The 14,704-nt window shown below is 36.3% G+C and overlaps 2 protein-coding genes across 2 annotated transcripts; one reads left to right on the top strand and one right to left on the bottom strand.

Annotated features, from left to right (window-relative positions):
• The first annotated feature begins 433 nt into the window (after positions 1-433).
• LOC117920475 (H/ACA ribonucleoprotein complex subunit 4) lies at positions 434-3,566 on the top strand. The gene is made up of 2 exons (XM_034838033.1): positions 434-2,343; positions 3,160-3,566. The coding sequence occupies exon 1, from the start codon at positions 539-541 to the stop codon at positions 2,297-2,299; it is 1,761 nt and encodes a 586-aa protein (XP_034693924.1). The 5' UTR covers positions 434-538; the 3' UTR covers positions 2,300-2,343; positions 3,160-3,566.
• Positions 3,567-12,444: 8,878 nt separating this feature from the next.
• LOC117919950 (dof zinc finger protein DOF5.1) lies at positions 12,445-14,075 on the bottom strand. The gene is made up of 2 exons (XM_034837261.1): positions 13,858-14,075; positions 12,445-13,699 (listed from the first exon to the last, which is right to left on the bottom strand). The coding sequence occupies exons 1-2, from the start codon at positions 13,906-13,908 to the stop codon at positions 12,749-12,751; spliced, it is 1,002 nt and encodes a 333-aa protein (XP_034693152.1). The 5' UTR covers positions 13,909-14,075; the 3' UTR covers positions 12,445-12,748.
• Positions 14,076-14,704: the final 629 nt, after the last annotated feature.

Raw genomic sequence — 14,704 nt, 5'->3', positions numbered from 1 at the left:
ATCGCCTTTAAAAATTGTTGTCATAAGAATTTATATATTTTATGTTGAAGTTATTACCCAATTTTGTTTTTAAAAACAAAAAAAAAGGAAATATATGCAAGCCACCACTTAGTATTTGGATGAAATAATTTGGTAAGAAAACATTTTTCATTTTGAGGTGGAAGTATTGGCAATGCAAGGTCATTAATCATTATGGCTCCCTCAGTTCAAAAGTGGATCCATTGTTGGATTGAAATGCTTAATGGGCCAAACGCTCAAGGCTCAAAATTCGTCCACGATTCATTCTTTGGAAACTTGTTGCCACCTAGCCCAGCCCAAAAAAATTCATTGGGCCCAAGTCCAAACCCAGCAAATAGCACCGCCTTCCAGTTTATAGTGGCTCGACCCGAGACTCTGCCCGTGATTGTAGATGGTTCTGAACTTCTGATGCCCTAAACCCAAAAAACCCTATAAAATCTTCATTTCCTCTAAAACCCTCTTCCCTCCTCTAGCCACCTCCAAAACCCTAATAGCAACGACAATCACAACACAGTGAGCCATGTCTGAGCTCGAGCTTTCGCGTTCCGAGAAGAAAAAGAAGAAGAATAAGAGCCGTACAGAAGCCCTTGATGTTGTCGAATTCGGTTCCGATCCTACTCAGAAGGACGGTGAGTTCCTAATCAAACCCCAGAGCTTCACTCCTTCGTTAGACACCTCTCAGTGGCCAATCCTTCTCAAGAACTACGACCGTCTCAATGTACGCACTGGGCACTACACTCCTCTTCCCTCCGGTTATTCGCCCCTCAAGCGTCCTCTGGCTGAGTACATCAGGTACGGCATTCTCAATCTTGATAAACCCGCTAACCCATCTTCTCACGAGGTTGTCGCTTGGATTAAGCGCATTCTCCGAGTTGAAAAAACTGGTCACAGCGGTACCCTCGATCCTAAAGTGACTGGAAATCTCATAGTGTGTATCGATCGAGCCACCCGCCTTGTGAAATCCCAGCAAGGCGCGGGAAAAGAATATGTCTGTGTTGCCCGTTTACACTCTTCAGTGCCCGATGTTGCCAAGGTGGCTCGGGCGCTTGAAACCCTAACTGGAGCGGTGTTCCAGAGGCCACCTTTGATTTCTGCTGTAAAAAGGCAACTTAGGATTAGGACGATTTATGAGAGTAAGCTTCTTGAGTACGACCCAGATAGGCATTTAGTTGTTTTTTGGATTTCTTGCGAGGCGGGAACTTATGTAAGGACATTATGTGTGCATTTGGGCCTGATTCTTGGCGTGGGAGGGCATATGCAGGAGCTTCGTAGGGTGCGGTCTGGGATTTTGGGTGAGAAAGATAACATGGTTACAATGCACGATGTTATGGATGCTCAATGGGTTTATGATAATTACAGGGATGAGAGTTATTTGAGACGGGTTATTATGCCACTTGAAGTGGTCTTAACTAGTTATAAGAGATTGGTTGTGAAGGATTCTGCTGTGAATGCGATTTGTTATGGTGCAAAATTGATGATTCCAGGGTTGTTGAGATTTGAAAATGAAATTGAGAATGGTGAGGAAGTTGTCCTTATGACTACCAAAGGAGAGGCAATTGCATTGGGCATTGCAGAGATGACAACTGCTGTAATGGCAACTTGTGATCATGGTGTTGTGGCAAGAATTAAGAGGGTGGTCATGGATCGGGATACTTACCCAAGGAAATGGGGCTTGGGACCAAGGGCAGCCATGAAGAAGAAACTGATTACTGAGGGAAAATTAAATAAACATGGGAAGCCAAATGAGAATACTCCTTCAGAATGGTTAAGGAATGTGGTTCTGCCTACAGGAGGGGATTCTATGGTTGCAAGTCTTGCAGCTGCTGTGGAACCCACTGTGAAGGCAGAGACTGATGTGAAGGAAGAGATTGATGGGGAGCAACGCAAACGAAAATTGGATGAAAGTACTGATGATCCTGTTACAGTTCCTGCTAAGAAGATTAAGAAGGAGATTGAAGAGGTGTCAGAGTTCGTCGAAACTGAAAAGAAAGAGAAGAAGAAAAAGAAGAAGAAGGAGAAGGAGAATGGTGATGCTGCCTTATCTGATGAAGAGAAAGCTGTGAAGGTGAAGATAGAGGAGGATGAAGATAAGGATGAAGCTGGCACAGTTGATAAGGAGAAGTCTGAGAAGAAGAAAAAGAAGAAGAAGAACAAGGAGGCTGAGGATGGCACCGCCTTTGGATCACCTATGGGCATTAGTGGGGGTGATGCTGAGGCTGATAAGAGTGAGAAGAAAAAGAAGAAGAAGAAAAAGAATAAAGATGCAGAAGAAGAGGACTAAATGAAAATGAGATTCTCTTTCTTCACTTCACCAAACTCTTGAATGTATGCTCATCTATTTCTCATCTCAATCTGCAACAATTTTTAATATTTGCATTTATTTGCTGCACATTTTCACAATAGATCTACTTTCTTCAGCTACATCATCAATTTTAATTTTTTTTTAATAATTTGTTTAGGTTTTGAATTAGTGTTATTCACGCCTGAACTCTCAGTGTGTGCATAATGTCTGTTGCAATTTTAACTTTCTGGATGTTGTATTTTTTTATGTAATACTAAATTGATTAATGATTATAAAGTAATTTGGTGGTTTTTCTGTGAGTTTATTGTATGATGAATTCCTCTTAATTGGGCATCTATTTCATCCAAGACTTTAGGTAAAAGAAGCCCAAATAAGTGCTCTCAGTTTGGTTTTAATGTTATGCTGTGCTGGGTAATTTATAGTGCTCCTCATATTCTATATATTCTATATATTCGTTCATATTTTCTCTTGTTTAAATCCATATGAAGGATTCTCTCACTTTGTATATGACTTCCTTGTTAGGCATGTTCACCTATGTAGGTACTTAAAGGCCTAGTTGAAAAAGAATTGAACATGAACAAATTCCAAGCTCATTTGGGCTCAAAGTTACCTATCAAAACCTGACAAAATAGTTCCTTTATGATTTGCCTGATTAACCTGCCCAATTCAACACTGGGAGAACCATCCCCTCATGTATTAAAGCCAATTCAGCTTGAATTTTAAACTGTTATCAATTTACTTTCACTGTTTCTACTGACTAATTTAGATGGGCGTTGATGGACGTGTTTATAATGTTTACTAAGGAACAATGTTTGGTGTTGGTGTTTATTCATGTGCAGATCTGCTGGAGTGCGAGAAGCAATGGTGGAACACTGCATTGGATTATGGATTTAAGTAATACCTTACTGGGTAATTTTGGCACTTAAGAAATCATAGACTATTGCTGTTTCTGTTGCATAGTTTCTGGTAAGATGTGATCTGGCTCCTGCAATATCTATTTGGACTATGGTTTGAGAAATGACTTAAGCCATCCAAAGGATCAACATTTGACATTGTGGAATGTTGCCCTGTTATTAGATTTTTAGCAAATTAAAAAGCTTAGTTTGAGATGTCTTTAACACTTCAGTTGTTCAGCATGTTTACTTGGGTTTTCATGTTATGCCACATTGTAACTCAAATTAAATAACTTGTTCTTTTTTGAGTGATCCTTGAATAGCGATTCTGTGCTGGCTATTATTCTATTGTAGTATAAATTTTACCTTTTGGTGGGAAAAATAAGATAGGAGAAGGGAGCTAAGCAGGGAAGTGCAAAGAAGAGCAATTGTAATGGTAACTCGTATAAACCTAAGGCAAGCTGTGGAAGATACTTAGTCTGTGATCAGGATTTTATCTTGTATATTTTGATAGTCCACCTGAATCATTCTTTCTGGATGGTGTGCATGTCTTAGCAGAGACATATATTACCATAATTGATGGTTTACAGGGGACTTGCAAAGTAGTAATAATGTGCTTCAAACTTGCACAGGATATGATTTATTGTTTTAGTTGTGATAGCTTTTTACTAGGGTCCTGATATTTTGATTCTGGAAGTGTGAAGAAGGTGTTGGACCTTTTCAAGTAACCTGGTCCGTCCTTGAGGAGGTATGTCATATGTGGTGGATCTATGGCTCCCTGAACGTGGTGAATGGGCTGTTTAATCTTCTAGTTGATGATTACAAGCAGCCCTTTGTTTAACTTGCAGATTCAAAGTTAAAATGATTTCTAATCACCATAGATGCATTTGATCAAATTGCGGGCATGGTGCACCTTTTTAATAACTCGGAGGTTGCAGGAATCGATCATGAGGCTTACCTTGATAGATAAACCTATGATTACTCGATTCAATCCTCAGGGGTTCCCTCTCGAGGAGGCTAGAAATTTCCTTTAGGTTGGAATCGGTGTGAATTAGATATTGGCTTGATACTATTATTAAGAATTTGCTTTAGGTGTAGCTCATTAGTGTTGAAAACTTATTCTTTTAAAGGGTATAAGATATTCTTAATCACTCTCAGTGGCATCATTATAATGTTCCATAAGATTGTAGAGTCAAATAGACATCCTTTATGATTAATTGGTAGTGATTTTGTGGAGTTCAAAGGGCTATTCCTTTTCTTCATTGTTGGAGCTTTTCTCCCTCATTCCACTCAACCCTCTTCTTGACAAATAAAATTATACATTAATCTTCGCGATCAACTCTAATACCAATTATAATAACTTATTGTCTCTTGCATAGATATTATTTGTTTTATATATATCTAATGACTCTTCACAATTTAAAAAATATCTACATGGTTTAGAGAAGTTCACTTCATATGTTGTAATGACTTACTTCCTTTTACATAAATATTGTTGGTTCTAGGCTTATTGAATCTTCATAGCTTTAAAATGAATTTTACGGGTAAGAGGAGTTCACTACATATATAGTACTAGGAGTTTTTTCATCTAACTATAAGAGGTATTTGTTTGTCGGGTTCTACAATCTCATGAGATATAATAAAGATATTATATTTCCATGAGAGTGATTATGATATCACACATTAATTAAGGGAAATAGTTTTTTGACGCTACCTTTTTATAATGTACAAATTCAACTTTGACCTTAGTGTGAAATTCTTTGTTTTTGTAAGGGGCGTCTTCTTGTATGGTTCTGTAATTCCATGAAACACAATGATGACATTGTGTTTACATTTGAGGTGCGATTATAGTATACATTCATTAAGAGAAGAAATTTATGATATTATATTTATAGTAGGCTTCTCTCAACTATATAAGCACAATTTTGAAGTTGTGAATCCATTAAACTTAGAAAGGACAATATCTACACAAGAGAAGAAAGTGGTGTTTTAGTGTGTGTCCATATATATATATATATATATATATATATATATATATAGTACTAGTAATTTTTTTTGTTAGTAATTTTTTTTCCTAGCCAATGTAAAATATCACAAATTTATTCTCTAGAGTTACGAATCCCAAGAAAAGTTAAGCCTATTTAAGAAAATGCATGGGGATACTTCAACTCTACAAAAAATGCACTAGGACACTTCAACTCTATAGCTATGTCTGAAGTATGATCAATATTGAAAAAATCATAGTCTGATAGAGTAACACCCAAAGATGGGTGAATGAATGTTTTTAAAGATTATAATATAAATGTAGAATAAATTAACCTAAATCAAAATCTGGAAATATTAAGAATATTCAAATAAAAATTCCGACACATGAAATTTTTATGTAGAAAATTCTCATACTAATTGTAGAGATAAAAAACCATGGGATCTAAGACCTTTAATTTATAATTCACTATTTAAGATCAAAGTACATGGACTTACGTGATCGCTTTACTCTCTAGCACATTCGCAGCATAGTACCTCTGACCTTTGTGAGGAGGTGGTTAGGACAAGTTAAGGTTTGATTTCGTTGAACCTTCTAAAAAACATATTTAGGTAAAGATATATATAGGCTTAACAATCTAGAGAGTTAGAAATAGAATAAAATACCAACTTTCTAAAAATTAATTAAAAAAATAAATTTCTTAAAAAAATAAAATATCAAATTTCCAAAAATTAATTAAGAAAAAGCTTTTCTTAAAAAATAAAATATAACTTTCTAAAAGTTAATTAAGAATATAATTTTCTTAAAATAAGATATCAACTTTCCAAAAATTAATGAAAAAAATAATTGTCTTAAAAAATAAAATATCAAAGTTGTCAAAATTAATTAAAACATTTTATCTCAGTTTTAAAACTTTCAATCCAACCTACCTTATTAAAAAAAACTAACTTGCCACTAACAAACTTTTTCAGACTTAGCCGTAACAATCCGATATTTAACGGAGAGTAAGTTATTATCTAAAAATAAAGAGTAAGGTGGTGTTTATTTTTTTACTTAATTTTAAATAGAACCTTAATGTTTAATAGCGTTAAATATCAGGTTGTTTGTTTTTTTAGTATTTTATTTTTATTAAGTATTAAAAAGTAAAAAAAAAATCAATATGTTATTTTTTTTATTTAGAAAAAGTTACATATTTTGACTTTTTTTATTTAGTAAAAAATTTATAATAAATCATGAAAAAGTAGAAAAACAAACAACCTAAATTCTAAAACTAAATTGTTTCAATAAAAAGTTAAAAAAACAAACACCACCTAAGATACTATATAAAAAAGACATAATAAAAAAAAACAAAATTATAGATAAAAAAAAGTAAAACACTCAACTCTCCCAACAAATGCTTCTCACAAAAATAATTTGAGGTAAGTCAGTATAGTGCTCACCCCAATCAAACCAGTGAGTTGGCTACCGTCTGCGGTGGTTCAAGTATCGTTATCGACGGTGGACGGTTGATGGCCTGAAAAGGTGTAGGAAATAAAGATAGCCTCAAAAGTATAAGAGAAGAGAATAGAAATCGTGTGTCCAAGGTAAAGCTTATGAATTTGAGACGTGCACTAAAATGTTGAATGCTTTAGAAATGATCGAAATTCAGTCGAAGATGGAGAGCCCTAACTAAACCAAGATCATGTTTCTTAGTATATTAAAATTATTAATATTTGAATTTAATTTTATTTTATTTTATCATTTCCTAATTATATTAGGAGTTTAATTTTGATTATAATTAGGTTTTTATAATTGTTCCTACACGTGTCAAAAAATAATTGAAGGTGTAGAATAGTAAAATTTATATAATTATTTGTCATTTCCTTCGATGCTTTTTTGGTTGCTCATAGAAGATAATTATTAGATCAATTTATCAAATGCTGGATTGATGCTTTCTAAAAGCACTGGGCCTTCACCAAAAAAACCCAAAACAAATTTCTCCAAATTGGGCCTATGGGCTAGTAGGCCCAAGCCCATTATCATTAGTGGATGGGTTAATCAGCTACATGGGCTGCCCAACATCCTTGCAAAAATAAAGCAGGGAAAGTGGAAAACTCATACCCATCAATCAAAACACACGCATGTTCGTGTCCGGTAAATCAATCATGGATTTCATTATTTGCAAAATGACAAAATTCAATCTACAAATATTTGCTTTCCATAAAAAACCAAGACACCCCACTTGCAAAGCCTTAGGCCATCTACATCATTTCCCAATATATATATGATGAACCAATTAATGGGATGAAGGGAGTGAAACAATGAAATTGGTAATTTTCTCCTTGTGGGTATATAAATTTCTATTTTTTTATTAATATTTTTATATGTTTAAAAAAATCATATTACCTAATATATAAAATATAAAAATTCTTTTTTATTAATATTTTTATATGTTTTAAAAAATCATATTACCTTATATATAAAATATAAAAATTCTTTAAGGTCAGATGGAAGGGTTCACCCCATCTTTAAAAGCGGTGTTCCCATATTTGTATGTTTTAAAATTTTAAATTATGTTTAAAATAAATTTAATTTATAAATAAATAAATATTATAAATTTTTATAATTCATTTTTATGAAAAGTAAAATTATTTATTTTCTATATATTAAAAAAAAGTTAAAAAGGAAAAAAAAAGAATTAAAATATTTTTATGTAATATTATATGTAATCGGCAAGGTGAGACAAACTTGGATACTCTAAAACCTCATCCTATTGTCATCTTTATTTGACATTTTATTTATTAATTTTTTAATAATTTTTAAAAATTGAAATAGTAATTTTTTTTGTATTATCTCAAATTTTAAAAATAATTTTTAAAGATATAAAATAAATACTTATTTTTTATATAAGAACTTAATTCTATTTTCTATTTTAATCCTCTTAAAATCACTTTCAAACAAACTTTATGATTATAAACATGTAATCGTGGTTTCAACCCCATAATTTAGATTGAAGTTAGTGCTTGATAGAATGGGATGAGGCAGTACATAAATTCATCACGTGAGCTGATGATATCTCATACTTAGGGAAATTTTATGTCAAAATATGGCTTGATGATTGAATATTGGTAGGAAGGACACCAACACCATCTTTTAAATTAAACCCAAAAGTATTACATTCTAGAATTATCAAAGCATCACATTATAAGATATGGAAATGCATGGGCATTTCTCTAAAGAAGACGGCCTTTGAATTGGCAGTCAATCAGTGGGGGGATGTTTTAATTCTAATCCGACGTCCAATAGGAAGCCACGTAGAGCAGCAGGAGATGTCGTGGAGAAATGGAGACTTCCAAGGCTCTTCCAACAATGAAAAGCGTGAAAACATAGGATGCTTCTCACATAAAAAGAAATGTGTCAACCGATTTGATGGCTCCAATTCAGCACAAGTGGTGGGGGGCCCTTGGAGGGTGGAGTCTGGAGAAGACTAGTAAAAGCAATTAGCAGCAAATGAGGTGATTTGGAGAAGTGGGTTAGGGGAATTTTGTGAGAGAACTGACTCAGGAATCTGAGACATGTGTATGATTGAGTACATGTGGGAGAACGTGAGGACTGAGGCGAGTTTGGAATCTCAGTCTCCCACTTTCCTTCTCCACCTGTTAATGGATATGTTGAGAGAGAAAGAGAAAGAGAAAGAGAGAGAGTGAGAGTGAGTTGTTATTACAAGGACATTTCAAAAGCGAAAGCTGCAGTGGGTAGAAACATATATATGAGAGTGAGAGAGAGAGAGAGAGAGAGACAGAGAGAAGGCATCTCTCACGCTTATCCATGTGGGGGCATCTAACATATGATGATGATGATGGGTGATGATGGAAGAGATGAAGAGACATAGATTTTTATAGCTTGGATTTCCGAGCCCTTCCATCCTTGGATAGCTCCACTTCGTACGTACAAGTAGTAACAAATGTTGGGGAGGTGGGCTTCTTTTTGGGATACCCCATCTCATTATCGACAATTTCGGGATCACTATAACACCGCTGATTACTGGATACCCAAGACGAAGATGACCCACCCACCCCCACCCACCATACATCATCTGCATCCCACTGTTGCAGACTGACTGTGTGAGGCGACTGACCTTTTTGACGGTGCGTTTTACTGATTTTCAATTTTTTTTTTTTTTTTTTTTTTGCTTTATTCCTTCTTGGTATGCAGCCTTGGTCCTTGCAAAAGCAAATCCGAACACCCAGATTCTTTTCTTTCAACATGACCAATCCCATTTTGAATCGTCCATTATTTTAATCCTTTTCTTCACTACTCTGTACACAAGATTTCCTTGCGGGCTCTCAGTAGCCGTTTTTCTTTTATTATTTCAAGGATTAGTCCACCCAGTCCACCCAGTCCACCCCATCCACCCCATCTTGTGGATCCTTCATACTTGGTTCTAATTTCCAATTTTGTGGGCCAACTTTCCTTTTTTTCATTCTTCTTTTTTTTTTTTAATAAACCCAAATGAATTTTATTTTTATTTTGCCTCTATGATCGATCTTTCTCATACATAAGTAGAACTTCTGGCACATGATCATGGGATTATTTAAGTGGTAATTAACCAAAGAATCCTAGTGGGATTACATCGTGACTCTCAATCCAAAACCCTTTAGTTAGAACGGATGATCAACTATATATATGTCACATTTTTTATCTAGGAAGAATTCAAATAGAGAACGTTACATTCTAAATTGGGGAGGAACAACCTGGAAACGTGCTACTTTTCTTTTTGGTAGATGTTATAATTGAAAGAGACATGTACTCCATAACCAACTATAATGGATTGCCGCCTTATGAGACGGCAAATGACAAGACATTCCTCTTGCTTACATGGTCAGTTGCAGCTTTCTATTCCTTCCCACCCCACTAGTTTCTGCTAACTTCTTCAACAAATCATGGTGAAGTATGGCCCAACTTCAGGACTGTATCCAACTATTTCCTCTTTACCCAAGAGAACAAAGAGTTTTAAAAGCTTCATTCTTGCACACAAGGAATCGCTCTCGACTCTGAATGATGGGGCGAAGATGGTTATAGCTATCTGGAAAATGAATAATATTAATAATTGGGTAAGAGGATGAATGGAAGTCATGATTTTTTCTGTACGTGTGGAAAGAAAAAGAATGGGAAGTCATGATTTTCTGTACGTGTTGAAAGAAAAACAGCGTGGTATATTTAGAAAAGAAAGAAGGAAAGAGAAAAATGACGCCGCATGGAGGCGCGTGCAATGTAAGATCGAATCACTTGGGGAGAGTGTTAAAGAGTCAGGGATGAATACTGACAGAAGTACGTTTGTCTGCTTGCTGTGTGGTGGCAGAAGCACGTACTTCACGCGCGTCAAATGCGGAAGGCTTCAGCATTCTCAGACTTGTCTTTGACTCTCTGCTGCAGTCTTTACGTTATGCTTCTTCCTCGACCCAATTCAACTTCTCTTAGTCTTAGCTCACTCACTTTACCTATTCAAGCTTTAATTTATTTATTTACATTTTTTATGGGATTTTTTTTTTTTTTTTTTGGAGTCTTTTGAGACACTTGTCTTATCCTAGAAACCCTACTCTTCCCCCCCTCTTTCAAACCCTCGCCCAACAAACATGTACCTTGCCTATCATTACCATCAATCATTTATTACAACATCAATGCAGAAGATCACATGTACATTCTATCCTTTCTCATGCAAAAATAAAGAAAAGAAAAACAATTTTGCATTGTTGAACCATAGATTTCTTGGGCAGTTGAAAGTTACAAATATCTAAGTGGATTTTCTTGTCTTCTTCTCGAGAAAATGATGGACGAAAAATAAAATATGGGTTTGGAATTTTCCATGTGGAAAGGGAGTGGGAGGGGGCGGGAAATATTTTCAATGCAGGCCAGCATAGAAAGGATACAAGCTTGATATGATGATGCCAAGGATATAAAATGACTTTTTGTGTTTAGACTGGATATTAGATCCCTCTCTGTCCTCAAGACAACTGGTAGAAACCCTCTCCTCTCTTTCTCATCGGGTGGGGCAAAACCAGGTGTCAGCCAAAGATGTATTTCATCAAACATTTTTAAATTTGAACTCTTTTGATGATGAGTTTGCAAATGAATGACCATATGCCCTTTTGTACTCAGCTGAGATTCAGTGACTTGAATGAACTTGCTAGACAGCTAGACACAGAGGGGAAGGCCACATGATGGATCAAAAAAGCGGTGGTGTATACCATATTTTCAATGGACTTCCATTGGAACTTGAAACCATCTTCGTGGGAGAAAAGTTTAGAATAATTGGCTATTTTCAGGAGGTGAAAATGGGCTGTTTCAACTTCGTTTCCCTTCTCAAAGATTGTGAATATGCAATTAGAAACAAGTCTTCTAATCCACTAGAGCTCATTCTTTGGTTAAGTGGCTTCAAGAAATTAACAATCTTCAAGGCTTTGTTCGTTTCATAGGAAAAAGGACCAGGATTTTCACACATGACCATTGTGAGGCGGTGGCCTGAGTTGAAGTTGTCATGATGGAGTCGATCTACACACAAAAATATGTTGTAAGAGAATTAATATATGTGCTTCTCTCAATGCTGGAAACTGATCGATCTTGTCATTCAAAATTTCCTAAGAAATGTTGTACATTCGACATTCCTGGAAATTTTTTCCAGTAAAATGGCTTCCTTGTTGCAAGCTAAGTACCCAAAAGTCTGAAACGTAAGCAGAAAAAGGATATTATCCAAATGAACAAAGAGCCTTAGATGCTTAATTCTGCGGCAGAAAATTAACTGAAACTCTAATTCTTGAAGACAAAACAATCACATTTGTACTGCATACTCAGACCTAGGACTAGCTAGCTAATGAAGTTAGCAGTCACTATGATTTCTTGAACACACTATGAATCCCAACTTAGTACGTATGACATAAAAAACATAAGAACAAAAAGAAAATTCTAAGAATCACAGCATCAGAAGAATGTCATTTCAAGGAAGAAGACATTTCAATGAAATAAACCCTGATTTTGATTGTAAACCCCCACAACATTGAATCAATCAATCAGTAAATATATGTGTACAGTGTTGTTTTTTTTTTCATTCCGTTATCTAGACGAGGTCTACTACAAATGGTGGACGTGTTGTTCGAAAGATACTACTTGATTTCTGAGATTAGGTAATCCCACTGAAATGCAACAGTAGCAAAGCATGGAAAGAAGATGATATGTGGGACTTTGTCAGTCCATAACAAAGAAACCAGTCATCAGCCTAACACTTTTGATCAACATGTCTGATATAAAACTCCATGAACTCGTACACGCACTTCAGTAAACAGTTCACACATTACATTATAAAACTAAATTAAAAAGAAAGAAAGAAAGAAAATGAAAAACAAGAAGCCTACAATTTCTAGGGTTTTTAGTCAATCTTGAAGAGACAAAGACCAGCTTTTGTGATATGGAGTTTGACTGAAACTTCATTTTTGGATTGGGTTTTCTTTAGTTGAAGCTCTACTCAAGGAAAAAAAAATTAAAGCTTCATGATGAGGTTTTGGCCAGTGATCCGTTTTATAAGGGGTGACTAGTGGAAGAAGAGCTAAAACTAGCTAGATCTGTCCATGCATTACCACCCCAATACTGATCATTTCCTGGAATTCCCAAGAACTGCCTTGCCACATTCATCTCATGATTATCTTCCATCTTCACGGAAGCCACCTGACTTAACCCAGACCCAGTTAGCTTCGGCCGAACCTGACTGCTTCCCCCAACATAATTGGATGGCTCAACACCACCCTCTAATGGGTATAACCCTGGTGGCGGATCCAACCCACCTAAGAAGGGGAATTGCTGTGTTTGCTGCAATCGCCACTGCTCTAAACCTCCAACCGATAAAAATGAACCACCAACACCTCCAGCTCCGCCGCTACTGCCACCACCTAGATGACTTCCTATCTGAAAATTCATGTCACCTGTGCCCCCGACTGCTGTAGGAATTCCACTGTAGTTTAAGCCTATATCGCCGGCGCCATAGTCAGCGAGATGGTGTAAAGGGGCCATGAAACGCATGGGTGGAATCTGGGGTGCGAGGCCTAGGATTTCAGCAGTGCTACTATTGGAGTGGACTGCACTTGTTGAACTAGAACCCGCCTGGCGATCTCCGCTGACAGGAGATTTTGAGCTACTTCCTTTGCTTCTTTTGTTTCTCCGGCAACCTCCTCCCACTGGAACATTTCTCAGAGCACCACCTCTAGTCCAGTACCTTCTACAGGTCTTGCAGAAGTGTCGAGGCTGGGAGAGACTGTAGTTGTTGAAGTAGCAAAATTTTGTGTTTGTTGATTCACATCTTGGGCACTTCAAAGCAGCTTCGGGCAACGGTATATTGGCGAGACGGGCTCGGTCAGCCATAGACCCTGGCCTGATGGAGCCAGCGCCGCCACCTCCATGAGGTTGTGGAGGCGGAGGTGGAGGAGGGGGCGGCTGGTTTGGAAGACCGCTACTTCCAGCTTCATGATTGTGTGGCTGTAAAACATTAAAAAGCCAAAAAAAAATAAAAGAAAGAAATCAAATATCTGGTATATTCAACAAGAGATAGGAAAAGTAATAGGAATATTTATCTTTTGAAATATTTAGCTTTATTGACAAAGAAGCCATGGACACAAAACTGAAGAAACCCTAACCTGTTGCCAGTTGGCTGGATCAAGATAGGATGGCATGGAAGAAAAAACCATGATAATGGATCCTTTCTCTTTTGTAAAGGTTGATGGGGTTTGTTTTTGGAGATATGGTGGAGAATCACATGTACAAGAGAGAGTGCTAGCTTGTTGCAGAGAGAGAGAGAGAGAGAGAAAGATAGAGAGAGAGATAGAGATGGGGGAGGAGAAAGGAGAGAAAGAAAGAAGAGAAATGTGGAGCAAAAATAAAGGAGGTAGGGGGGTGCTTTATTTATTTATATATATTAAGGGGTGGTGGTGTTGGCTCTCACTCTCCATCTATTTTTGTTTTATTGCTTTTTAGGGTTTTGTGAAGGCGATGTTTCTTAGCCTGTAAGCTTCTTTATGACGCTGTGTGCACTGCCCCGCAAACAAGCACATGAGTGGCTCTCCTCTTGCATGAATTAAAGTTTTTATGTGCATTTTATGGAGAGAGAGAGAGAGAGAGAGAGAGAGAGAGAGAGAGAGGACTCCCCAGTTTCTTAATTGCTAATTAAAACATGATCATTAAACAAAGCCTGATTTTTAAAAGTAAAAGACTGTTGTGGGTGCTTTAGTGGTGTACAATAGTCGTAAGTGTCCCGACCGAATGAACCTTTTTCCTCCTCCATGGCTAGCTTCATCTCTTATCATCCCCCCACACCCTCACTCTCTTTTCTTTTCTATTTTTTTATATATATTTTGCATGCATGGGAATATATATATACATATTTCAAATTATCTTGATATGGGACCCAAACCCCATTCACTCCTTGATTAATTTTTATAAAATAATTCACTTAACAAAAGGAATTGCCACCACTAATTAATTTGA

This window comes from Vitis riparia, chromosome 8 (assembly GCF_004353265.1).
Source record: "Vitis riparia cultivar Riparia Gloire de Montpellier isolate 1030 chromosome 8, EGFV_Vit.rip_1.0, whole genome shotgun sequence".
Taxonomy (NCBI): Eukaryota; Viridiplantae; Streptophyta; class Magnoliopsida; order Vitales; family Vitaceae; genus Vitis; species Vitis riparia.
Note: the sequence above shows the minus strand (reverse complement) of the source record. Positions and strands in the feature narration are given on the sequence as shown.